We start from the raw sequence: 26,700 nt of genomic DNA on the forward strand, positions 1-26,700 counted from the left end.
AAACGAATAACAAGAGTTTGATCTGGTGCAAGTTAGTTTGCTTTAATTTGGAAATGATCCCAATTAATGAGTATTTACCTTCAAAGAGTTCAGTTCTGCTGAGAACCCACTGACCCTGATGCCTGTGTTTAGATGGAATTTAGATGGAATTCAGACTCTGTAGGAGTATGTGCTGTTACCTAGAATGGTGGACAACATGGAACCAGAACCATTGCACTCTGAGTTTCCTTGCCACTTAATAAACAAACAAAATAAAACTCAGTATTTCTCTACCTATGGCTTTATTTTGTTGTTTTCATTTTGGCTAAAATCACATCCATAATCAGGTAACCTTCCTATAGTCTCAGATACAGGTAATTATTCCCTCAGCTCACAAATAAAGGACCCCATTCTTGTGGTCACTGGGTAAAAACACATGGGTTTATCCTGAGGCAAAGGATAAACCTTATCCTGAGGCGAGTTTTACTAACTTGACCTTGGACTCTGCTGACCTCCAGAGGGAGCCCTATGGCAGTCAAGTCTGAGACTCACCCATGAAAGGTCAAAATTAGTTTGAATTACCAAGGCAATATTTATGGAGTGTGGCAACATTTCTGATAACCTAACTCACATGTTGGCATTCAATAGTAGCAATTTTAGAATAGCAAGCAACTTAAGTAAGCAATCTGGTGCCATGCCAGTGTAGCCTCATGAACCTATTGACAGGAGCAAGTATTCAAGCATAACACTCTCTAATACAACCATTTGCCTCTCTTTTGTTTTTCCAAATAGCAATCACAGGGTCCAGCCAACTGTATTACTTGGGAAATTCTTTGCGCTGAAGACATGCAGTAAGTTAGAGTAACATGACTCTGAACTGCTTAAAAATACTGCCTTGATGGTACATTAGGATGTGTGTGTTAGTCGCTCAGTCATGTCCGACTCTTTGCAACCCCACAGACTGTAGCCCACCAGGCGTCTATGTCCATGGATTCTCTAGGCAAGAGTACTGGAGTGGATTGCCATTCCTTTCTCCAGAGGATCTTCCCAACCCAGGGACCAAACCCTGGTCTCCTGCATTGCAGGCAGATTCTTGGATATACATGTTAAATAAGCCATTGTGAGATTCTGAAACTCAACATTCTCATCCACACAATATCTTTGGTGGAAGGAAGAGTTATTTGGAAAAAAAAAAAAAAAAAAACTACCACTGGCTGATATAAAGGAGCAAGGATCTGTTATTTAAAAGCATAGAAAATCTAAAGTCTTAACACTAGTTCAGATTGAATTGCATTAAGGTTTCTGTGTCTCATAGTTTTCTGTGTCTGCATTCTATCATATCAAGGGCCTTGAGTCTTATGCTCTGGCAATGAGAGTGATGAATACTATGGCTTTGTATTTCTATAATACTTGTGCTTCAGAACAGTCTGCTGCTGCTGCTAAGTCGTGTCAGTTGTGTCCGACTCTGTGCGACCCCGTAGACAACAGCCCACCAGGCTCCCCTGTCCCTGGGATTCTCCAGGCAAGAACACTGGAGTGGGTTGCTATTTCCTTCTCCAATGCATGAAAGTGAAAAGTAAAAGTAAAGTTGCTCAGTTGTGTCCGACTCTTAGCTACCCCATGGACTGCAGCCTACCAGGCTCCTCCGTCCATGGGATTTTCCAGGCAAGAGTACTGGAGTGGGTCACCAGTGCCTTCTCTGTCAGAACAGTCTAAAGACCCTCAAAGAGTAGGTAAACCTGTCAACTAGATATCATACATACTTTTGAAACAAGGCAGATTATTATTAAACAAGTAACTCACTTGTGAGCTAATGTATAATGTATGATGCTTTTTAAACATGGTTCAATTGAAAGAAGAATAAGGAAATTTCTCCTGTAAACTGAGAACCACTTAGATTATAAAACTGATATTTTATTATTAGAATTCATAGCTTTCTGAGAATTCTAATCATAAAATATCAATTTTTCCAGTATCACCCCAAAGCAATAAGATCAACTGTCTGATAAGACTGACAAGATCAACTGTCTAAGTGTGACATGCCATTCTACTCTATTCTTCTGGGAGTACAAAGCCACAGGATAGGCAGAAAGGATATGGGAGAGAAGAACCTAAATCAAGGAAACTGGTAGCACCATTGTGGCATCAGAGAGAGCTGATAAATGAAGAAGCTTGGCTTTCAGAGGATTCTAATTCATTTTTAAACAATCTGCAAGCAAAAATGCCAAATATTATTCACCTGTTTCTTGACCCAACCAGATTTCACCTTTTGCATTCTGACTTCTTGCTTTTTCTTATAAGCAAAAAGCAAAGTACAACATGCCCATTATGAATTACTAACCTGGTGGTGTGTCTGGCATATGGCTGATACAGCTGATGTTATTTCATGTACTCCTATGACATGCTCCTTTCAGCTACACTGGCTTATTTCCAATGGAAATTGGAGAGTCAAAACACAGTCCTCTGAGAGCAGAAGTGTAACTAAACAGGCAGCGTAAGAGCATGCTCTTGACTCAGTTGCAGGGCCACTGCCCAGGACTCACTCAATGATGCACGACAGTTGGACACAGAGAAACCAGGTTCAAGGTTACACAATACAAGCTCTAGGGCCAGAAAGCTGGCTGATAGCCTCTATGGTCAGCTGAGCATTCCTTTTCTTGTCTTTTTTCCAGCTTCACATCCATTCATGAGTAAGAATGATGGAGGCATCAAGCGGGCTTCGTTGAAACACTAGACCTTACATTAGGATAAACGTAGATCCTAGTCTCCAAGCAACATTTCTCAGCGAGAAACCTACAGAAAGAAAAACATTTAAGAGACATAGTGACCAAATACAATGTGTGGACTTCTGGGTCCCAATTTGAACAAAATAATACCTGGATATTTAATTACACTAAGGAATCATGCTTAATTATTAAAGGGGTGACACTTTTATTATGGTTCCATTTTTCAAAGTCCTAGCATTTTAGGAAGACATGTTGAAATATGTATGAATGCAATGATGTCTGGGATGCTTCAAGTGGTGGAGTGAGGCGGAAAGGGGTTGTGATGAAACACAGATTTGCAACAAGATTATGCATAAGCTACTAATGACTAACTCTAACCAATGAGTGCACAGGACTTATTATGCTATATTCTTTTTTCTTATTCAGATAGATAGGTAGGTAAAATATTTCTCATTATAAAACACTTTTAAAAATATCAATTTTTCCCAAGGGCTTGCTTGTAGTTTTGTGGGGAATTTGATTTACTTATATAATAATAGGTTTAGTGAGACCCATAATCTGATAGAATATCAATAGCTTTATGTAACTCAGCAAAACAATACCTCAGTCCCCTACCATGATCATTGTGAAGCAGGAAAAAAATACCAGCCATTTAAAACAGAAACTATGGTTCTCTAGTAAATAAAAGGATTCTTTTATTTCAGTGGAATCCTTTTATTTCAGTGTAGCTAAGCACTTCTATAAGCTGTTACACTCTGAGTTACTTAAAAAACTGCAATAGATGAATTATATATTGAAATTATATATATACATAGTAAAAGCAGCTTGATAAAAATAGTAAGAATTATGAAAGAGCAATCACGCATTCTGTAAGAGCTTTCATAGCTCAGAGTACTCTTGGGAAGCTCTTAGGTACCTCAAAGTAAAATGAGGATTCCCACCAAGATCTGACTACGAGGTAAACTTCTAGTTAGGGTGTCAACTAGATACCCGAGCTGTTAGCACCAGTTTCCAAATGTGCCCTGGAAGATGCAGGTTCCAGACTCTGTGGCTAAACAGCTCTGCCTTTCCCTTTGTCCTGGCCCACAACCTCATTTCTGAATATGTAAGACCTGTGAGTCTTGAAGGGCAGGATCTACCAGCATTCATTAAAATTTCAGGGGTAGCAGTTCCCAAGTTCCATGAAGGGTGTTCAGGATTTGTTTTCAAGCTGTAATGAAATATGCTATTATATGCTATAATATAAACGATTTTCAACATTTCAGTAAAGTGTGCTATTTCAGCACAAGAAAACACTGGAAATAGCTTTGTCTTATGATCTGAAAATAGTATCTAAGGGGAAACAGATCCGTGGAAAGATAATGTTTTCTGTGTTTATTTTTCTTCCCGAATTCCAAATAATTGCTTTGGCAGGTGGCTCTAAAGCTGCCCCCTTCTGAAGACTCAGAGGTGTTTACAGAAGTTAAAAGTTCTAGCAGTACATTTCCATGAGCTCATTAGCAGTTCTCTTAGATTTCACGTACACAAGTGAATAGCCATGCTGTAAAAACTCCTGCTTTAAGCTTTCCTTTTAATTACAAACAAAACAGCAGAAGTCAGATATGTGATTACTGCAACATCAGGGCATCTTTTCAGAATCCTGCTTTGGTCACTATCATTCAAAGCAACTCTAAATGCCATTTTCACCTGCCTCTTTATGCTAATCAGCCTAGCCCACTCGGCTCCTCCTTCTTCCAGCCTCCCTTAAGAACTGTTCACTTTCAGCGGTCACGGAGGGAAACTCAGACCAGGCTTAGAAATCTCTTGATTTAACTCAGTAGCACTTTTTCTTTCCTTTGTGTATGGGTTACTCTGCAGTCATCTCTAAATACTCAGGACATTAGATTCACATCCACAGAAGGAGTCAATAATTGCAAAACTATAATCTGTTAGAAAAAGGGTTACTTCACAGGATTTTACACTGTAAGAGGGGAAGTTTCAATGTGCTTTGAAATAAAAGAAGAATTAGTTGTACTTTTAATCTTCATGTGTAGGAGAAGCTACAAGTTGGTAAATATTTATTTCAAGAATCATGACTAGGAAGCACTTGGAAATGTATTAGAGAAGTAAATGGTTTTCCAGGCAAGGACAGGATCTGCTTGTACCTCTGTAGTTCTGGGTAACGTGTGACACCGTTCTAGGTGACAGGCCAAGAGAAGGGATACCCTACTATCCTGGATCCACAGCCATACTGCCAGTACCCTGTCTACCATGCAAAGAAAAGGCAGTAGCCACCTGTTCAACAGTGTGCACACCTGTAGACTGAAGCTTCCTCAGGAGCAGCAACATCAAGGTGAGTCAGTCAAGCTAATGGGTGGTGTGTTTTGTGACCTCCTGTCCATTTGGATTCTTGGAAGGATGGTGGGCTGGGGAAGTACCTGTTGTGAAATGCTTTGCAATCTTTCATTTTTAAATTTTGAAAATAGACATAACAGTGACGCCTAAGGGTGAGTTTACTTGCATTCACTGTTGGTTTTTAAAGGGCTACAGAAGACCATAGAAAATGCCTAGTCCTTGGAGTTGTCATTCTGAAACTTATGTGGTTACATTTCTAGCCACTGTCATTTTTCTAGAGTATTCTGGATTTTGTGTAATTCAAAACACCTATCTAGGCAAGGCTGAATCATCTACAGGGGGAATTTGCTAAGAATGGCTTTAAGTTAGTCTGGACATTTTCCCTTGTCCGACCACTACTGGTACCGTTTTGGATTTAGAGCCCAATCTTGTCTAAATCTCTGGCTCATTCATTTATGGGCAAAAAAAATACATTCTTGGGTCTTTCCCTCTTATGGCTCTGGAACAAATGGAGACAGACAGGGGAAAGTGTCACATTTCACAAGATGGGCACTCATTCAGACTGAACTGTCTACCTTGCAGCCATTTTCACCATCAGTCTTAAAACTTCAGATCCACTGCTCAGCCAGCTGCATCAATTAGCAGCAGATGGTTGATATGAATAGACAGGATGATCCCTCAGTCCATTCCGTCAGGGACACCAGGGACAGTTGTAGAAAAGGCTGGATGTCATGGATGACATCACCCTCCAGATGTTAAGGATTTACCCCAGACATTTCTAACTTCTCAATATCCTCACAGGCAAACGGATCTGGCTACAAGCTCTTTCTTTTTCTACAGACACAGTTTTAGATTTCAGTAGCATGGAGTGTGTTGTCTGAAGGGCTGAAACTTCCCATTTGTAAGGTGGCATCTGTGTGCTAGCATTCATGTGAATGTGTCAAGCTACCTCCCTGCTTCAGTCTCTGGACTTCATGCTGTCCAAGGCTTAGCACAGGGTGGGTAGAAAATACTTCATATTAAGTGAAAATAGCAAAAAATTTTAAGACCCTTATGAACCATCATGACTTACATAAATCATTTTGAACTAACTGCCTTAGAATGTAAAGTCCTAGGATGTGCCAGGGTTTAATCACAGCACTGTAAAATGGACTTGCTCCTCTATTAATGGACAATTCTAATTCATTTTAGGTTTTTTTGTTTGCTATTCATTTTGTTTGAAATGTTGAAAGCTACCTTCCACCTCTCACAATTGTTGATGTAATATTTACTACAGAAATCTTGCTAGGAGAGCATAAAGGAGATGGTAAAAATCACCTACAAAAATTACCACCTAAACAGATGCTATTAACATTTTAATGTATGTCTTCTAGCCTCTCTTCTTTGCACATGTATAGATTATTCTTTTACTTAATTTTTAAAAGCAATATAGACTTATTTTGTACCTAAAGTTTGCAAACTATTTTTTAACTCAACAATTGAGTATGAACAAATTCCCATGTCATCATGTATTCTTTTACAACCTTATTTTTAATAGTTGCGTACTATTCCTTCACATGAATACAGGTAAATTCTTTCAGGTAATTCACTACTGCTGGATAGCTCAGTGATTTCTAATTTTTCACTATTACAAGAAACACTTGTTTAACATACACTAATGGATAAATTGTTGCTGAGATGAAATTATTCTTTTGGAAAACATTCTCAGAAGTGGAATTTTGAAGTCAAATGATGTGCATATTTTTAAAGATTTTTTTTTTGGAAGGGGATAAATGGCCTTCTATTCAGCAGTGTAGAGATATAGTCTCAGTAATACCAGGTATTAATTTCAAGTTGTTTTTTCCAATTTTGTAAGTGGAAAATAGGATCCCACTGTTGTCTTAATTTAAGGCAGTTTGTCTTGATGGTCTCTCCCTTACTGGCCATATCCAGAGCAGCCTGAAAATATCACTGTGATGACATACTTCCCAAAATATCAACAAGATTAGAAGTCTGGTCTATTTCTCAGACCAAAGGTTTTGCCTAGAATATTTTGAAAGCAACTATATTCTTCCACAACTGGGTCTCAAAATATCTGCCCACATAAACCACAATCCATAAAGTTGTGAAGCATGCTAGTTCAATTCAGACTGGCCATTGACTGCTACAAGAAATGTCCTCTAGAGATCTGAGTTGACACTTGGGCAGACACTGGGCAGAGTTTGCCTTCCAGTTATAGTTCTGGAGTTTATAAGCATTTATTCAGTGTAATGGTTCTGACTTTGCCATCAAGCTCTATTTGTACCTTGTTCTTAAGCAAAGTTCAGCAAAGGCCCAAGTAAGCAAAGCCATTTGTTTCAGAGTGAGGGCTGGCTGTGGATTTATTCACTGAGGTATTCTGAGTGAGTGGCTTTGGCCTATCCCAGCCAGACTAAGATTCCAGCATACAGATTAGGATTAATGGACCTTTAACTCTTCTGCAGCATGAACAGATTCAACACATATGCACTTTCCAATCCTCCATGCTAGAGGCTAAAGTTCTTTATGTTAAGTCTGAGGTATTTAATGCTTTCTACCTAATCACTCACAAAACATGCTTTTTTCAGTGATCACATAAATAAAGTCACCTATTCTTCAGCAGTTATCTGGACAATGACTATGCAGAACGCTGTGCCAGATGCTGGGGAAGTACGCTGAAATAAGCTAACTAAGCCACGTGCTTTCCTGTCCACATAGACTTTATTTCCACTGCATGGAAACAGGTGCTATACTAGTCCAGAATGGAAGTCCAGAAAACTACTCTTTCTGCTGTCACTTCTTCTGAGATAGTTCAGATCCATCTGTCTGTAACATCCATCTGAGATCACATTTGTAGACATTAATTTATATGTCTATAAAGACTCAACACAACGTTCAGTACACATTACATGTCCTAGAGGGAATAAGTTTTACAATGCTTTGAAGTTCACAGAGTAGCATCACAGACATTATTTAATTATACACACGTGTATATATATAAACATGCGTATACATGTATGTAATGTGTCTGTATACATGCAGGCATGTATGACTATGTGTGTGTACACATGTACGTATACATCTTATTGTACTGTTTCTCTGAAGAACCTTGACCAATATACTACTTCACCTGATTATTATGAGAATTAAATGAGATAATGTCTGTGAAAGACACTTTGTTAACCTCAAAGCATGTACATATATACATACTCTATGTGTACATGCTGTGCTGTGCTTAGTCGCTCAGTCATGTCCGACTCTTTGCGACTCCATGGACTATAGCCCACCAAGCTCCTCTGTCCGTGGGGATTCTCCAGGCAAGAACACTGGACTGGGTTGCTGCCCTCTTCCAGAGGATCTTCCCAACCCAGGGATCGAACCCAGGTCTCCCACATTGCAGGCAGATTCTTTACTGTCTCAGCCACTGGGGAAGCCCCTATGTGTATATATGTGTGTGTATATTTGTATATGTATGTGTGTGTTGGTTGCTCAGTTGTGTCCAACTCTGAGACATCATAAACTGTAGCCCACAGTGCTCATCTGTCAATGGAATCCTCCAGACCAGAATACTGGGGTGGGTAGCCTTTCCCTTCTCCAGGGGATCTTCCTGACCCAAGGATTCCTGCATTGCAGGGTCTCCTGCATGGCAGGCAGGTTCTTTACTGAGCCATCAGGGAAGCCCCATCAATAAATTTGTATATAGATATAGATATAGATATAGATATAGATATAGATATAGATGGGCTTCCTTGGTGACTCAGCTGGTAAAGAATCCTCCTGCAATGCGAAAGACCTGGGTTTGATCCCTGGGTTGGGAAGATACCCTGGAGAAGGGAAAAGCTACCCACTCCAGTATTTTGGCCTGGAGAATTCTATGGACTGTATAGTCCATGGGGTCGCAAAGAGCTGGACATGACTGAGCAACTTCCACTTTGTACTTTTGTAGATGTAGATATAGAAAGACACAGATATAGAGAGAGGGAGAGAGGTTATTTTTAAGGGACTGACTCACACGATTATGGAGGCTGGCAAGTCAAAAGTCTGTTGTGTGGGTCAGCAGGTTGGAGACCAATGTGAGGATCTAACCAATGTTTCAGTTGAAGTCCAAAGGTTGTCTGCTGGCAGAATCCCCTCTTCCCCAGGAGAGGTCAATCTTGTTTTAGTCAGGCTTTCAGCTGATTGGATGAGGCCCACCAAAATTATGGAGGGCAATCTACTTTACTCAAAGTTCACCAGTTTAAAAGTAAGTCTCGTTCAAAACACTCTCACAGAAACATTGGGAATAATGTCTGACCAACTATCTGGCATTGTGGTGCAGCCAAGTAGACCCAAAATTAACTACTACAGGAAAGCATCATTATCCTCATTTTTAAAGATGTGGAAACTGAGAATCTTCAAAGTCAAGTGATTTCTCCAAGGTCACCTGGTTATTAAAAGCTATGTTCAATGTACTGTTTGCTCTATGTCGCTGTCTTATAAAATCCACAATTCCTAGTATTACAATATTAAGTTTTTTCATTGGTCCATATTAGAAAACCTCTGCAGATCCAAGAGGCATTGGAATACCTCCTGATTTTCTTTGTATGTTCTGATACCAATTTTTTGACACCAGCAGGGTGTCCTACAATTTAGTTCAATTCTAACATGACTCAGAGTTAGCAAAAACATCAAGAGTTAGGGGCTCAGTCTCACAAGACTGCTCCCCTTCAAATACTGGTTACAACTTTCAGGTGTCTCCAAGATACTTACATTTCTGCCTGGCCCACTACACATTCAAGGTCTCTCACAACCTCTCAGGTTTTAAAGTTTGCTAGAACAATTCTGGCACCCCACTCCAGTACTCTTGCCTGGAAAATCCCACGGACAAAGGAGCCTGGTGGGCTGCAGTCCATGGGGTCGCTAAGAGTCGGACACGACTGAGCAACTTCACTTTCAATTTTCACTTTCGTGCATTGGAGAAGGAAATGGCAACCCACTCCAGTGTTCTTGCCTGGAGAATCCCAGGGATGGTGGAGCCTGATGGGCTGCTGTCTATGGGGTCACAGAGAGTCGGACACGACTGAAGCGACTTAGCAGCAGCAGCAGAACAATGCACAGAACTCAGGAGAGCTCTATACTCATGATTGCCATGTTATTATAAAGGACACAAATGAACAGCCAAAAAAAAAAAAAACAACAACAAATGAATGGCCAAATGAAGAGATACATAGGGCAAGGTTAGGAAAGTCCAGAGCACAGGAATCTGGACTCTCAAGAGTCTTCTCAATATCACAGTTCAAAATACAGAGCACAGGAATGGGTGCACCACTCTCCCAGGACATCAGTAAGTTCAACGACCAGGAAGCTCCACTGAGCTTGGTGTCTAGAATTTTTATATAGGATTTCATAATGTGGGCATGGTTGATTACATTATTGATCATTATTAAACTCAGTCTCCAGAAGACCTCCATACATTTCTGTTTTTCTTTCACCAAAAAGGAACTTCAAATAGACAATTTTGTTCTATCTGCAAAGCCTTTAAAGTCACAGACTGGTATTAATAGAAACAAATATAGACCATTTAAAAATTATCAGAAAGGGGAAAACTCATATTCTATTCGTTTATCATGTTCAAACTCACACCCAGGACAGAAATCTTTTCCATAATAAGCCTTCCTAATAGATGGCACATATGTGAGGATTTGGAAAATAAATGTAGTCACTTAAACTTCATTTTTCCCACCAATACACATTAGGATGGCTATTATTAAAAAAAAGAAAAAACAGAAAACAATAGTGTGGTTAAGAGTGGAGAAATTAGAACCTTTATACTCTGTTGGTGGGAAAGTAAAATCATGCATCTGCTGTGGACAATAGTATGGTAGTTCCTTGAAATTTTAAAATAGAATTATCCTATGAGACAGAAATTCTACTTCTGGGTATATACGTCAAAGATGGGAAAGCAGGGACTCAAACAGATACTTGCTCACACAATAGCCAAAAGGTATAGGCAGCCCATGTGTTCATCAACACATGAATGGATAAACAAAATACATACAGTGGATTATTCAGTTCAGTTCCTCAGTCATATCCAACTCTTTGCAACCCCATGGACTGTAGCATGCCAGGCCTTCCTGTCCATCACCGACTCCTGGACCTTACTCAATTTCATGTCCATCCAGACAGTGATACCATCCAACCATCTCATCTTCTGTCATCCCCTTCTCCTCCCACCGTCAATCTTTCCCAGCATCAGGGTCTTTCCCAATGAGTCAGTTCTTCACATCAGGTGGCCAAAGTATTGGCATTTCAGCTTCAGCATCAGTCCTTCCAAAGAATATTCACAACTGATTTCCTTTAGGATGGACTGGTTGGATCTCCTTGCAGTCCAAGGGACTCTCAAGAGTCTCCTCCAACATCACAGTTCAAAAGCATCAAAGCTTTGGTGTTCAGCTTTCTTTATGGTCCAACTCTCACATCCATACGTGACTACTGGAAAAACCATTGCTTTGACTAGACAGCCCTTTGTTGGCAAAGTAATATCTCTGTTTTTTAATATGCTGTCCAGGTTGGCCATAGCTTTTCTTCCAAGGAGGAAGCATCTTTCAATTTCATGGCTGCAGTCACCATCTGCAGTGATTTTGGAGCCCCAAAAAATAGTCAGCCACTGTTTCCACTGTTTCCCTATCTATTTGCCATGAAGTCATGGGACTGGTTGCCATGATCTTAGTTTTCTGAATGTTGAGCTTTAAGCCAAACTTTTTCACTCTCCTCTTTCACTTTCATCAAGAGGTTCTTTAGTTCTTCTTCGCTTTCTGCATAAGGATGGTATCATCTGTGTATCTGATGTTATTGATATTTCTCCTGGCAATCTTGATTCCAGCTTGTGCTTCTTCAGTCCAGCATTTCACATGATGTACTCTGTATATAAGTTAAGTGAGCAGGATGACAATATATAGGCTTGACGTATTCCTTTTCCTATTTGGAACCAGTCTGTTGTTCCATGTCCAGTTCTAACTGTTGCTTGTTGACCTGCATACAGATTTCTCAGGAGGCACATAAGATGGTCTAGTATTCCCATCTCTTGAAGAATTTTCCACTGCTTGTGATCCACACAGTCAAAGGCTTTGGCATAGTCAATAAAGCAGAAGTGGATGTTTTTCTGGAACTCTCTTGCTTTTTCAATGATCCAACTGATGTTGGCAATTTGATCTCTGGTTCTTCTGCCTTTTCTAAATCCAGCTTGAACATCTGGAAGTTCATGGTTCACATACTGTAGAAGCCTGGCTTGGAGAATTTTGAGCATTACTTTGCTAGCATGTGAGATGAGTGCAACTGTGCGGTAGTTTGAGTATTCTTTGGCATTGCCTTTCTTTGGGATTGGAATGAAAATGGGTATATATGTCATTTCTTTTCCAGTCCTATGGCCACTGCTGAGTTTTCCAAATTTGCTGGCATATTGAGTGCAGCACTTTCACAGCATTATCTTTTAGGATTTGAAATAGCTCAACTTGAATTCCATCACCTCCCCTAGCTTTGTTCATTGTGAGGCTTCCTAAGGCCCATTTGACTTCACATTCCAGGATGTCTGGCTCTAGTCCAGTGATCACAATGTCATGATTATCTGGGTCATGAAGATCTTTTTTGTATCATTCTTCTGTGTATTGTTGCCACCTTTTCCTAATATCTTCTGCTTCTGTTAGGTCCATACATTTTCTGTCCTTTATTGTGTCCATTTTTGCATGAAATGTTCCCTTGTTATCTCTAATTTTCTTGAAGAGATCTCTAGTCTTTCCCATTCTGTTGTTTTCCTCTATTTCTTTGCAGTGATCGCTGAGAAAGGCTTTCTTATCTGTCCTTGCTGTTCTTTGGAACTCTGCATTCAAATGGGCATATCTTTCCTTTTCTCCCTTGCCTTCGCTTCTCTTCTTTTCTCAGCTATTTGTAAGGCCTCCTCAGAAAACTACTTTGCCTTTTTACATTTCTTTTTTGGGGGGATGGTCTTAATCACTGCCTCCTGTACAATGTCATGAACCTCTGTTCATAGTTCTTCAGGCATTCCATCAGATCTAATCCCTTAAATCTGTTTGTCACTTCCACTGTATAATCATAAGGGATTTGATTTAGGTCATACCTGAGTGGTCTAGTGGTTTTCCCTACTTTCTTCAATTTAAGTCTGAATTTGGCAATAAGGAGTTCATGATCTGAGCCACAGTCAGCTCCCGGTCTTGTTTTTGCTGACTGTATAGAGCTTCTCCATCTTTGGCTGCAAATAATATAATCAATCCGATTTTGGTATTGACTATCTGGTGATGTCCATGTGTAGAGTCTTCTCGTGTTGTTGGATTATTGTGGATTATTATTGTTATTGTGGATTATTATATAATGTTGTGGACTATTATTCAGACTGAAAAAGGAAGCAAATTCTGATACTTGCTACAACATAGATTATTCTTGAGGATATTATGCTAAGTGAAATAAGCCAGTCACAAAAAGACAAATACTGTATGATTCCACTAATATGAGATTTGTAGAGTTGTTTAAATTCATAAAGACATAAAGTAGAATAGGAATTGCCAGAGGCTTAGGCAGTGGCAGGAGGACGGGTTAGTGGGAAGTCACTGAACTGAACTGATCATCATTAAGGACAGTCTCAGCTTTGCAAGGTGAAAGAATTCTAGAGATCGTTTATACAACAATGTGAAAAAAGTTAAAACTACTGCACTGTATACTTAAAACCAGTTAAGATGGTACATTTTATGGTATGTGTATTTTACCACAATTTTTTTTAAAAACTATGACTTTTCAAAGCCATCCCTAATTACATTTCTGAAGTTAGACTTAAAAAAAAAAAAGCAAGTAAAAATAAACAAATGAAAAAAACCAACTCATTTTTCTACTTCTAAAACCAAAGTTCGGGGGAAATATTCCACTTCCCCAAAGTTATTTCTTTGAAAATATTAATACAGCTAATAAAATCCTAACTAGATTTACCAATAAAAAAGAGACAAAAACATATCAGGAATGATATGGAGTGTCCTTATAGGTCCTTCAAATATTAGAAGGATAATAAGGGAATATTATAAACAACACCGTGCCAAAAAGATGCAGAAAAAACATAATCAAAATTCAACATCATGTAAAAATTTTAAAAGGATTTGGAATGGAAAGGAACTTTCTCAACCAAATAAAGAACTTTACAAAAACCAACAGCTAACATCATACTTTTAAGAGAAAGGCTGGACACCTTCCTGCTAAGACCAGAAGAAAACAAAGATACCCATTGTAATCCCTACTACTCAGCATCATACTGAAGGTCCTAGAGAGTGTACTAAGCTAAAAAGAAAACAAAGGCTTACATATTGGAAAGAAAGAGATAAAACATTTTTTATTCACAGACAAGTGATAGTCCATGTAGAAAAATCCTTGGGAATCTACCTCTACCCCCCAAAATACTAGAATAAATGACTTCACGAGGTCACAGGATAACAGGATAAAAGTCAGTATTTCTATATATTAGCCAAGAATAATTGGCTAAAAAAGGAATAATTGGCTAAACCTTAGTTGCAAAGAGATGAAATTGCAGATAAAGATTTGTGCATGTGTGTTTTTATAAGCCGAGAATGGATGAGACATATGCCAGTGCCACAGACTATAAGACCACAAGACCAACTTTGTTATAGGGACCTTCATTCTCAATCTTTGGCATTATGTGCCATTTTTCTTTTTGAAAATTGAGTAAGCTAAAATTAATTAGTAGAAGTGATTGTTTTGATACTGTGGTGAAACAAAATGGGTTTAGAGGGATTTGTGGAAAACAAACTTAAAGATCAGGAAAGAAAAAGAGAAAACAAATTTTACCCAAAAAGACCATAATAGATGCAGCAAACTTCTTTCTATAATTGTGAACATTTCTCACGTTTTAAGGCTGAAGCTCAAGATGTAGTTCGTTACCTTGCTTGCATGACTCCACTTATATGAGGTACCTAGTGTAGTCAGATCCACAGAATCAGAAAGTAGAACAGTGGTTACCAAAGGCTGGTGGGGGCACTGGAATGGGGACTTTGCGTTTAACAGATATGGAATCTCAATTTGGGGTGCTGAAAAATTTCTTGAGATGTATGGTGGTGATAATAATATATTTTGAAAATACCTAATGCCACTGAACTGTATTTAAAATGACTAAGATGGTAAAATTTATGCTATGTATATTTTCCCACCATAAAAATGCTTTAAAGAAAGATGTCACATAATTATAATATTTCGTCTGATCCTTTTGTCTTGACTTGTCATAATAGCTCAATGATCATAAAAGCTTGAAGGAAAGAAAATGAATACATGTAAAGGATTGTTCTCAGTTTTTTTTTTTTTTTTTAAGACTTTTGCAAATCATATTCATTTGAAAAGTGGGAGGTTTTTCTCCTGTGATCTTCTTTAGCACGAGGATCAAATGTTTCTGGGAAGATTTACAAATTGCTACCTGGCCTTGACTTCTCTCAAATTTGTTCTGATACAGTACAGTGAGACCTTGAGTGCTGAACCACCCACAGGCAGCCCAGTATCCCTGCTCCATTTCTGTGCCCGAGGGGTCACAGGGCACTTCAGTTCTCACCAGCGGAAGGTGAAGGTGAATGCTGACCTCGGGGGATGCTTCTGCCAGTTCCCAGGAGGAGAATGGGGTCGGGGACTTCCAGGTTTGTGAGCAGGCTGGCAGCTCTGCTCCTTTCTTCTTGTTAGGCCTCCGAGGTCTTGTTCTCAGTGGAATAAGATCCATTTATTCCTGTGAAACGGGAAACAACGAGCCTTTTCTCCTGCTAGCTCAAAGGCTCAGGGCAAAGAGACGTACGTTTAAGGAAAAGACTTTGGGAATTGTAAGAAGTAGCAGTCAAGCCTCTCTATCCAGTCTTAGAGTCCATGGGGGAATTTAAAAATAGGGTGCTTCTGTACTGAAAAGGAACAGCTTCAGTTTATCTAGATTCAATCTATGCAGTGGCATTTCAGCCATGTTGACTATTAGTAGTCTTTGTAAAGAGTGATTTAATTACTACTAATATGATATTTTGTGTCAAAATCACCTATTCAATTTTAGCAGTGCAGAGAACACTAGAGAATTACTTAAAATTAACAGACACCATTTTAAACCTGTATAGTATTTATCTTCAATGTGGCATGAAACCCAGATTATATTTCCATTCCCTCCTTCCTCAGTAAAATGGAGAGACCCACTTCTAACATATGGAAGCATTTTCACACTGCAAGTTATTCTGAGGGGAAAATATGTGATTTATAAATGCTGTCAAATGCAATATGTATTTCCAAATGGCACTGAGTGGACTAGGAACATTGCAGGACACATTCTGCATCTTTATTACCCCAAGGGCAAAAAGGAAGGAAGGGTGGAGAGGAAGAGCCAGCAGCCCTTTCCGGCCTTGTCAATCCAGAGGGCGCACATTTGCTGCTGACAAACATATTCACGTCATTGAAGATGACAGGTAACCTGATCACAAAAGCTTACTTAGTCTATATTCTCTATGTAATATTTATAGATAAAATAACACCTTCAAATTATGGAGAAATTGGGTATGTTTTGCCAAAAGTAATGTATTCTTCTGAGTCATTTTTGCCAGTGGCTGAAAATAAAGTATTGACATGGAGGTTTTAAATTGCTAGGCTTACCATGCCATTTGCCTGCCCATATTCTCGAACAAACCTTTTAAAAGTCAGAATACAAACAGAAAATGGTAAGAGTAAGTGAAGCATCTTGCATGTTTACAGATGGCAAAACAGAAGTGCAGGAAGATACACATAGTCTGGGATGATAGATCGACCTGTCGCATAAAGACTACAGAAGCAGGAGGGCTACTGCAGCCCAGGTACATCACAGCATCAGAAGGAAAACTGTGAAGCAGACATTTAACTAAGCCAAGAGGGAGCCTTCCTTAGAGGAAAAACCGTGAGGTTTGGAGTCGGCTCTCATGTATTTTGGGGCTTCCTGGCTGATGCTAGTAGTAAAGAACTTGCCTGCCAATGCAGGAGACATAAGAGACCCAAGTTCAATCCCTGGGTCAGAAAGATTCCCTGGAAGAAGGCATGGCAACCCACTCCAGTATTCTTGCCTGGAGAAGTCCATGGACAGAGGAGCCTGTGGGCTACAGTCCATAGGGTTGCAAAGAGTCGGACACGACTGAAGTGGCTTAGCACGCACACACACTCATGTGTTTTAGTCTAAGATTTCTGAGTACTAGCTGTGTGACCTTGTGTACATTTTGTAATTCTGAAACCTTAGTTCTCTCATGATCCAAGGGTCTAATAACTTACCTCTTGAGGGTTGTATCATGAAAGAGCTGCAGTTTACTGAGCATTTCTCACATGCCAGGTACTGGGCTTAGCATTTTACCTACATTACCTCATTTAATCCTTACAACTTTGTCAAGTCTTACTATCCCTATTTAATTACAGATGAGTAAATTTGGGCTCAGAGGGTCAAATGACCTGCCTTAGCTCACACAGTTAGTTGAGGAGATGGAAATTTAATTCAGTCTGGTTTTTGGCAAAGTTTAGGTTTTTAAAATACACTTCCTGCCACCAGAAGTCATTTACTTAGTCACCAAAGATTAATATACTTAAAAATGTTTTTTAACAGGTGAAGTGTGATGCAAACATACATTTTCACATTACACATATGCATAAAAGAAGCACCATGGGAGATCAGCAAGGTCTAACTTTTAGGTCATGTAAAGCTAAATATTTCAAAAGGCAAAAGGTTAAAAAATAGTCATGATATGCAAAAGCATGCCATATGGTACTGTTTTAAGAAGAAAGAAAAAGAAATAATTCAAAGAGTCATATTTTGACAGTGAAACAATAGTAAAATTTAATGGAGTATGCTGTGTAGGCTGTTGAAAACATCTGTTGGAAAACAAGAAGGTCTTCATGCAACCATTCAACTCACTGATCACTCCCCAGTATAAAGCACACTGCACATGACGACCATGTCTTTTGGGATGCATTACAGAACCCTCTAAAATGTAAAGCCAGTTTCCTCCGTCATCACTGTATTTTGATCAACAGTGATATTGCAGATGCTCTGTATCAAATGACCTAATGAATGTTCTGTTTTTTAAAATCTGTGAACTTCCATATTTATAATGACATTATGCATGCATGCTCAGTTGTGTCCAAGTCTTTGTGACCCAATGGACTATAACCTGCCAGGATCCTCTGTCCAGGCAAGAATTCTGGAGTGGTTTGCCATTTCCTTCTCCAGGGGATCTTCCGACCCAGGGATGGGTCTTGTGTCTCCCACATCTTCTGCACTGCAGATGGATCCTTTACCAGGGAAGCCTTATAATGACAATAGTGAAGTAAATGATTTTAAGAAATGAGAATTTGCCTTCAACTGAATTGTTTCTGCTGCAAATCTCCATATTCTAAAATGCAAATGAAACCAAGTTGCTGGCCATAGCCCACTGTCACATATAACTGGATTATAAACTAAGCAGAATGATTTGGTGTTGAGGTTGGGGTGAGGTGTTTCAGGGCCTTGGGCCTACCTCCAGAAGGGTAGTAAGGTCTCTGTGTGATACAATCTCTGGTTCTTTTTGGTTCTGGCTCATATCAGATACTTTATTTTTATGTCTTGGTTTTTCAAAACCGATCTGTGTCTATATTTAGACCAACATACAAACCAGGCAACAGGAGAATGGGGCAGCAGAGGATGAGATGGTTAGATAGCACCACCAACAGGGTGGACATGAGTTTGAACAAACTCCGGGAGATAGTGAAGGACAGGAAAGCCTAGCGTGCTGCAGTCCATGGGGTCCCAAAAAGTCAAACATGACTTAGTGACTGAACAACGGCAACAACACAAACCAGTGGAGAAAAGAGTCTAAAGTCTTTGGAATTTACAATGAATGAATCTCTTGAAGATTAGCAGCATAAAAGCAGATGAATTCAGAAAGTGGGATGGATTTGACAAAGTTCTTGGTGGTAATGGTTGTTTTCAGTGGGTTGAGAGAGAGTTTTCTCATCTTCTTCTCCAATGTCCTTTTTAGAATGCCCCATTCTGAAAATGAGTCATTCATCAGCGTGGTATTGATGAGAAAAAGAATAGCTTCCTTTGTTTTATTCCTTTTTCTCAAGTGTGTGCTCACAATGAATCAAAAAGTGTTAGATTTCTTAGAGCAGGCAGTTTATAACTCCATTTCCAACAAAAATCTAGAATAGTTCAAAAAATTCACAACTGGGTTGAAAAGAGCCAGTATTTTCTCCTTTTACTTGATATAATAATATACTCAGATGTTTAGTCATGTCTGTCTCTTTGTGACCCCATAGACTGTAGCCTGCCAGGCTCCTCTGTTGATGGATTCTCCAGGCAAGAATATTGGAGTAGGTAGCCATTTCCTTCTAAAGAGGATCTTCCGTACCCAGGGATCAAACCTGGGTTTCCTGCATTGCAGGTGGATTCTTTACCAACTGAGCCACCAGGGAAGCTCCCTTTTACTTCACATACTGTATTTATTACAACATGCTTGCATTCATAGTACACAATTGATTATAACTTTAGCAGGGACGACCAGGCTGGAATTGTTTCAATAGCATCCATTTCTCTTGCGTCTCAAGTTGAGCTGGTGCTTTGTGAGGTTTGGCTTGGCAATTTCAGGTATGAACCGCCTGTTTCCCTCTGGGGTCCTGATTATTTTACCTTCAAGTCAGTCAGTACAAAGCATCTGATAAAGAAGAATCAAGAGTGTCCTATCATAGTTAACAATGACTGTGGCTTTACCATCCCCTTTTGTAAAGACATATTTTAAAAAATATTTTGCTAGGTAATTTGTTATTCAGTTCATGGCTTTTGCATTTTTACAGAGTTCCTCTGTAGATAGCTAGAGGTAAGTACAGAATGTCTCATGACAAAGTTTCATTGTGAATTGGCACAGATTCCTTTTTCTTTTGGGGCTGTAAGTTGTCATTTGTTCAAACTATCTTATAATAATTTATTTAATATTTATAGATTTGAAGCTTTTTTAAAATCAAGATTGTGATTCAGACTTTCTACACCTCTTCTTCCTGAGGTTCCATACAGAGATTAAGATCACCTGCCATAATTTATCTTTATTCTACAAGATATTTTTATAGTTGAGACTTCAGATGTTTTAAATTCCTGTTGAAAAATCTTTGACAAAATGATTTTAATGTAGTTTACCCTTATGGCAGAAAGTGAAGAGGAACTCAAAAGCCTCTTGATGAAGGTGAAAGTGGAGAGTGAAAAAGTTGGCTTAAAGCTCAACATTCAGAAAACGAAGATCATGGCATCCGGTCCCATCACTTCATGGGAAATAGATGGGGAAACAGTGGAAACAGTGTCAGACTTTATTTTTGGGGGCTCCAAAATCACTGCAGATGGTGACTGCCGCCATGAAATTAAAAGACGCTTACTCCTTGGAAGGAAAGTTATGACCAACCTAGATAGCATATTCAAAAGCAGAGACATTACTTTGCCAACAAAGGTTCATCTAGTCAAGGCTATGGTTTTTCCTGTAGTCATGTATGGATGTGAGAGTTGGACTGTGAAGAAGGCTGAGCGCCAAAGAATTGATGCTTTTGAACTGTGGTGTTGGAGAAGACTCTTGAGAGTCCCTTGGACTGCAAGGAGATCCAACCAGTCCATTCTAAAGGAGATCAGCCCTGGGATTTCTTTGGAGGGAATGATGCTAAAGCTGAAACTCCAGTACTTTGGCCACCTCATGCAAAGAGTTGACTCATTGGAAAAGACTCTGATGCTGGGAGGGACTGGGGGCAAGAGAAGAAGGGGATGACAGGATGAGATGGCTGGATGGCATCACTGACTCGATGGACATGAGTCTGGGTGAACTCTGGGAGTTGGTGATGGACAGGGAGGCCTGGCGTGCTGCAATTCATGGGGTCGCGAAGAGTTGGACATGACTGAGCGACTGATCTGATCTGATGCTTTCAGGCTAAATTTTTTCTTTGCAGAAATAAGCATTTTAACATTTGGGACATTTAATAAACCCAAGCCAAAATATTTTCTAAACAAAAATTTCCTTTACTCAGATTTCAGACATATTATTAAAACAGAAGAGAGAAAATGCATCAGAGAGGAAATCATTCATTGTTTCAAGCAGAATATCTGAATGACTGATTTCAATATCCTAACTACAGACATTTCTTTTTAGGTCTTCAGTAGCCCTTGACTTCATCTTACACTGAATCAAAATAATCATAGTATGTGGTTTGAGTAGTAATTATTTTCTCATTCATTGTCAGGTTATTCAAAATGTCTGGAGCTTTAGTCACTAAACCTCTTGTAGGACTTGTAGACTCCCAAGAGACTCCACTTCCATCTTCCTAGATTTGGTCTCAGTGGGCAGACACCTAGAGGTGCTCAAGAGGACTTTTCTTCAAACATGAGCACAAACCAGCTGTGGATTTTGTAAAAATGCAGATTCTGAGGCAGGAGGTCTGGAATGGGGCCCAAGAGCCCGCATTTCTAACAAGTCCCCGGCCAATGTTGCTGTCTGTATGGCCCACACTGTGACGAGCAAGGACCTCTAAAACTATGGACCACGACCATGGCCTAAATTCTGAAACTTCCTGATATTAAAAAAAAACAATTGGAGTGCAACAAGGAGAAGTGAGAAGAAAACCAGGGATAAGAATAAGGTAATAAGTGAAAGGAAAAGGAAAGAACTTTGAGGAACAATGAGAAAATTTCCCCAGAGTTAACAGGGTAGCTAGGTGACGGCGGTGTCATAGGACTGGAGGGGAGGAGGGCAGGGAAGCTAACCTTGAGTGTCTTCTGTGCAATCTGTGCTCTGACATATTACCATATGTTCAGGCATGCCTGTATACATATGGATGTATACACTTGGGTATATGTAGGTGGTTTAGTCACTCAGTCATGTCCGACTCTTGCGACTTCACAGACTGTAGTCTGCCAGGCTCCTCTGTTCATGGGATTTCCCAGGCAAAAATACTGGAGTGGGTTGCCATTTCCTTCTCCCAGGGATCCTCCCAACCTAGGGATCTAATCCGAATCTCCTGCTTTGCAGGCGGATTCTTTACTGACTGAGCCACCAGGGAAGCAGATATGTGTAGAGATGTGTGTGTATATGGCAGATGGATGGACAGAAATTCTGCCTTGCTCCAAAAAGGTTTGAAGAAGCTGTTCCAGGTAGTCACACAGGCACACATTGCTTCACTCTTCATTCATAACAACCCTTTGAAAATATATACCAAGAGAGATGATAGAGCTAAGCCGTGTGAAAGTGAAGTCGTTCAGTCATGTCCAACTCTTTGCGACCCCATGGACTGTAGCCTACCAGGCTCCTCCACCCATGGGATTTTCAAGGCAAGAGCATTGGAGTGGGTTGCCATTTTCTTCTCCAGGGGACCTTCCCGACTCAGGGATCAAACCCTGGTCTTCTGCACTGTAGGCAGACGCTTTTACCATCTGAGCCACCAGGGAAGTCCTTTTTTTTAAAGCACATCTCTAGGATTATCTGACTTCATAACTCCAAAATCCATGCTTTGAGCAGTTGAGAGAGCCAGACATGAGTAAAAGAGAAGAGGACAGTGACATAAAAGATAGTACTGGAGCTTGGGGTGAGACTGTGCACAGGAGAAGAAATGAGAAAAGAGGATGTGGCAGAGACACATGGGAAGATCCAGGAAGAAAAGGAGAGGAAAATGCAGGGCCCCAGTCCAAGTGGATAATTCCCCTAGTAGCAATTAGTGGCGACCTATTTGGCAATGCCCAGTCCTCCCAGGGGTATTGTTGCCACTGTCTTTCCTGCCAAGATTGTTTCCACAACCTTTTCGGCCCTAGTTGCATTAGCCTGGTTCTATTGGCACCCCACTCCAGTACTCTTGCCTGGAAAATCCCATGGACGGAGGAGCCTGGTAGGCTGCAGTAGATGGGATAGCTACGAGTCAGACACGAACTATGAGTCGGACACGAACTGAGCGACTTCACTTTCTCTTTTCACTTCCATGCATTGGAGGAGGAAATGGCAACCCACTCCAGTGTTCTTGCCTAGAGAATTCCAGGGATGGGGGAGCCTGGTGGGCTGCCGTCTATGGGGTCACACAGAGTTGGGCACGACTGAAGCGACTTAGCAGCAGCAGCAGCAGCAGCATCCAATCTGGAAAACTGAATTTTCACCTTAACTATTCTAAACTACCAAGCAAGATGAAGCAGTCTGCCAGATTCTAGGTGGGTGAAGCTGTATAGCAGAAACCTGGGGCCCCTGGAGCTGCCTGCCCCCATGCCCACTGGGATTCTCAGCCAAAGGCACTCTGTTCTGCCTCTTCCTTCTCTTTCAGATCTGCTTTTGGCTCAGTGGATACTTTCAAACCTCCTTCTTCGAGATGACTGAAAATCCTCCACTTACTTTTCTACATGAAATAGCTTTGTCAGAGTCGCTCAGTCGTGCCCGACTCTTTGCGACCCCATGGACTGTAGCCTACCAGGCTCCTCCATCCATGGGATTCTCCAGAACCCAGGAGTGGGTTGCCATTTCCTTTTCCAGGGGATCTTCCCAACCCAGGGATCGAAGCCAGGTCTCCCGCATTGGAGGCAGACGCTTTAACCTCTGAGCCACCAGAGAAGCCCTTTTGTCAGAGACTGCTGCTGCTGCTAAGTCACTTCAGTCGTGTCCAATTCTGTGCGACCCTGTAGATGGCAGTCCACCAGGCTCCACTGTCCCTGTGATTCTCCAGGCAAGAACACTGGAGTAGGTTGCTATTTCCTTCTCCATGTCAGAGACTGAGTGCTAATTAAATATATTGGGGGGAAAAATGTAGAAAGAAGACCTTACAACTCACCCAAAATTTTGGGGAAAATGATGGTACACATTAGAATGGGGAGAAAAGGAATGTATATTTACTGTTAACACTCACCATATATTACCTTAGAATCCTGAAGAACAAAGTTCCCTCATTAGGCATCATGCACAAGATTGCATTCTTGTTTGGAGATGTGAAGGAGTGTTTTGAACGGAGGTGAAGGACAAATACATAAAATACCTTTCAATAGATTAGACAGCTTTATGAAGAGCAGATCTTTAGTCATTCAGAGGTTTTTATTGCACTCTGAACCCAGTGAATCCGTCTTGCTCACACCTTTATTTCCATATATTTCTATGCAAAGAACAGTTAGATCCAAGAAATAAGATACTGGATGCTTGTTAAGCAATATAACTCAATAAGAATTCTATCATTGGTCAGGAGCTTGAGAATTGTCCTTCAATCATGGGTGTTTGACACTATGGTAGAAAAAAATTAATTTTTAAATTTAGTTTTTCTTTTTCCAAAGTTATATATATATATATTCATGTGGTTTAAGGAACCAAATAGTCCTACAAGACTTTTCTAGAAAAAAAAATTGCAATCTCCTCCTTGCTCCTTTCTCTGCCTTTTTTCTGGGTCCCCGAAGTAACAGCATCCAACTCACAGCCATCTTTTGTATTAACCTCCATATAACCAGGGCTTTTCTGATAACTCCGTTGGTAGAGAATCTGCCTGCAATGCAGGAGACCCCAGTTCAATTCCTGGGTTGGGAAGATACCCTGGAGAAGGCATAGGCTACCCATTCTAGTATTCTTGGGCTTCCCTTGTGGCTCAACTGGTAAAGAATCTGCCCGCAAGGTGGGAGACATGGGTTTGATCCCTGGGTTGGGAAGATCCCCTGGAGAAGGGAAAGGCTACCCACTCCAGTATTCTGGCCTATAACCAAGTACCAGGCATTTAGTTCTACCTCTTTATATTTATACATCTATTTTTAATACCTCTTTTTAAAATTTTAATACCTCTTTATATTTATGTTAAAGTGCTAGTGGTTTGAAACTATGGAAGAATTTAGGTTCCTTTCATAGATTTCTCTGACCCCTTCAACTACTACCACCAACACATGTACACTTTTCATTCCTCCATCTTCCCAAAATCATTATATTAGAAGTTTGATTACATCAATATTCAGTATTCACATCACTGTAACTGTGTAATATATTTTGATTACTTTTCTTTTACTGCTCAACTTTTTGTTTTCTCTGAATTTAATAATTGTGTCATCATTTTGTTTTGTTTTCTTAGTTCTCCATGTACTAGTTGCCAGTCAATCCCCAAACTTTCTTCAAATGATATAAATATCATTTCAAAATATTCAGTTACTTGAGATATTCAATTGCTTTTAGCTCCATCTTTTTGGAGACTTCTTTTCTAGCATTGCTTCAGGGACCTCCCCCACTGTGGACTGATTTTTCTCTGCCATTGGTGTACTGTGGTCGTTCTGGGCTATCCTCTCGCCATTTTCCTAGAGGTTGCCTTCATCTCTTTTTGAGTTGGTGCCCCTGTTTCTTGGTTCCTTAGTTTACCAGCTCTTTTTGGTAAAGCACCTCCTTTGGAGGCATCTCCTTTGGAGACTGGGTGTATATGGAATACATATTTTGAGAGCTTACTGTTGGAAATGTTTTTATCATGTCATTACACTTAATCAATACTTTGTATTAGCACATAGTTTTAGATTGGAAATCTTTTCAGAGTGTTAAAAGCATTGCTCCTTTGGTTTCTTATTTTAAAATTTTTTATTGGAATATAGTTGCTTTACAATGTTGTGTTAGTTTCTGCTGTACAGCAAAGTGAATCAGCTGTGCATCTACATATATCCCCTGCTTTTAAATTTTCCTTCCCATTTAGGTCACCACAGAGCATTGAGTAGAGTTCCCTGTGCCGCATAGTAGGTTCTCACTAGTTACCTATTTTATACATAGTATCAAGTGTTTCTCTGGAGAAGAGAATGGCAACCCACTCCAGTATTCTTGCCTGGAGAATCCCCTGGACAGAGGGGCCTGGGGGCTACAGTCCATGGGGTCACAAAGAGTCGGACATGACTAGCGACTAACACCGCTACTGCCAAGCGTTTATATGTCAATCCCAGTCGACCAGTTCCTCCCATCCTCCTGCCTTTTCCCTTTGGTATTCATACATATTCCTACATCTGTGTCTCTATTTCTGCTTTGTAAATAAAATCATCGATACCAATTTTTTACAGGATTGTTGTTGTGACTCCGAAAGTCATTCTGACACCTGACTCTTTGTATGTGACTTTACTCCCTTCTCCGTGCCAATAAGACCTTCTCTTTGTAGTGTTCTAAGATTTCATAGGTATTGTTCTGTCTTCATGTATTGTTCTAAGTATTGTATTGGCTCTTTCAAACTGGAAACTTAGGTCTTTTGATTTGGGGGAATTTTAATGATTTATTTGTTGATGATTTCATCCCATCTTTTTCCTCTATTCTCTTTCTCTAGAGCTTCTATTAGGTATTGAAGTGGTTCTTGGATTGATCATCTGAGTTTTCTTATATATTCTCATATTTTTCATTTCTGTTCTTGTGCTCTGCGATCTGGGGTATTTACACAATTATATTCTCCAAATCTATTGATTTTTTAAGTCGGTATTGATTCTTTTGATACATATTTTAAAGTCTAAATTTCTAAAAGCTTATTCTTGCTCTGTGTTGCTTTTTCTAAAAAAATAGTATTCTGATTTTGCTTCATGGATGTTTCATATTTGTGAAAATATTAATTATATGCATATTACACCTATAATTTAAAAATATATATTATGTATGAAAATAAATTATATACATATAATTTTATAAAATAT

General features: G+C 39.8%; 1 protein-coding gene across 2 annotated transcripts in view; it reads left to right on the forward strand.

The window, feature by feature from the left end:
* Window positions 1-4,458: 4,458 nt before the first annotated feature.
* Window positions 4,459-26,700, forward strand: part of RANBP3L (RAN binding protein 3 like) — a 54,886-nt gene continuing 32,644 nt past the window's right edge. For both annotated transcript variants that reach the window (XM_070357840.1, XM_005908397.2), the window contains exon 1: window positions 4,459-5,037. In XM_070357840.1, the coding sequence (XP_070213941.1) occupies window positions 4,956-5,037 (82 nt within the window). In that variant the 5' untranslated portion in view covers window positions 4,459-4,955. The remainder of the gene's footprint in view (window positions 5,038-26,700) is intronic.

This window comes from Bos mutus, chromosome 20, assembly GCF_027580195.1.
Source record: "Bos mutus isolate GX-2022 chromosome 20, NWIPB_WYAK_1.1, whole genome shotgun sequence".
NCBI classification, from domain to species: Eukaryota; Metazoa; Chordata; class Mammalia; order Artiodactyla; family Bovidae; genus Bos; species Bos mutus.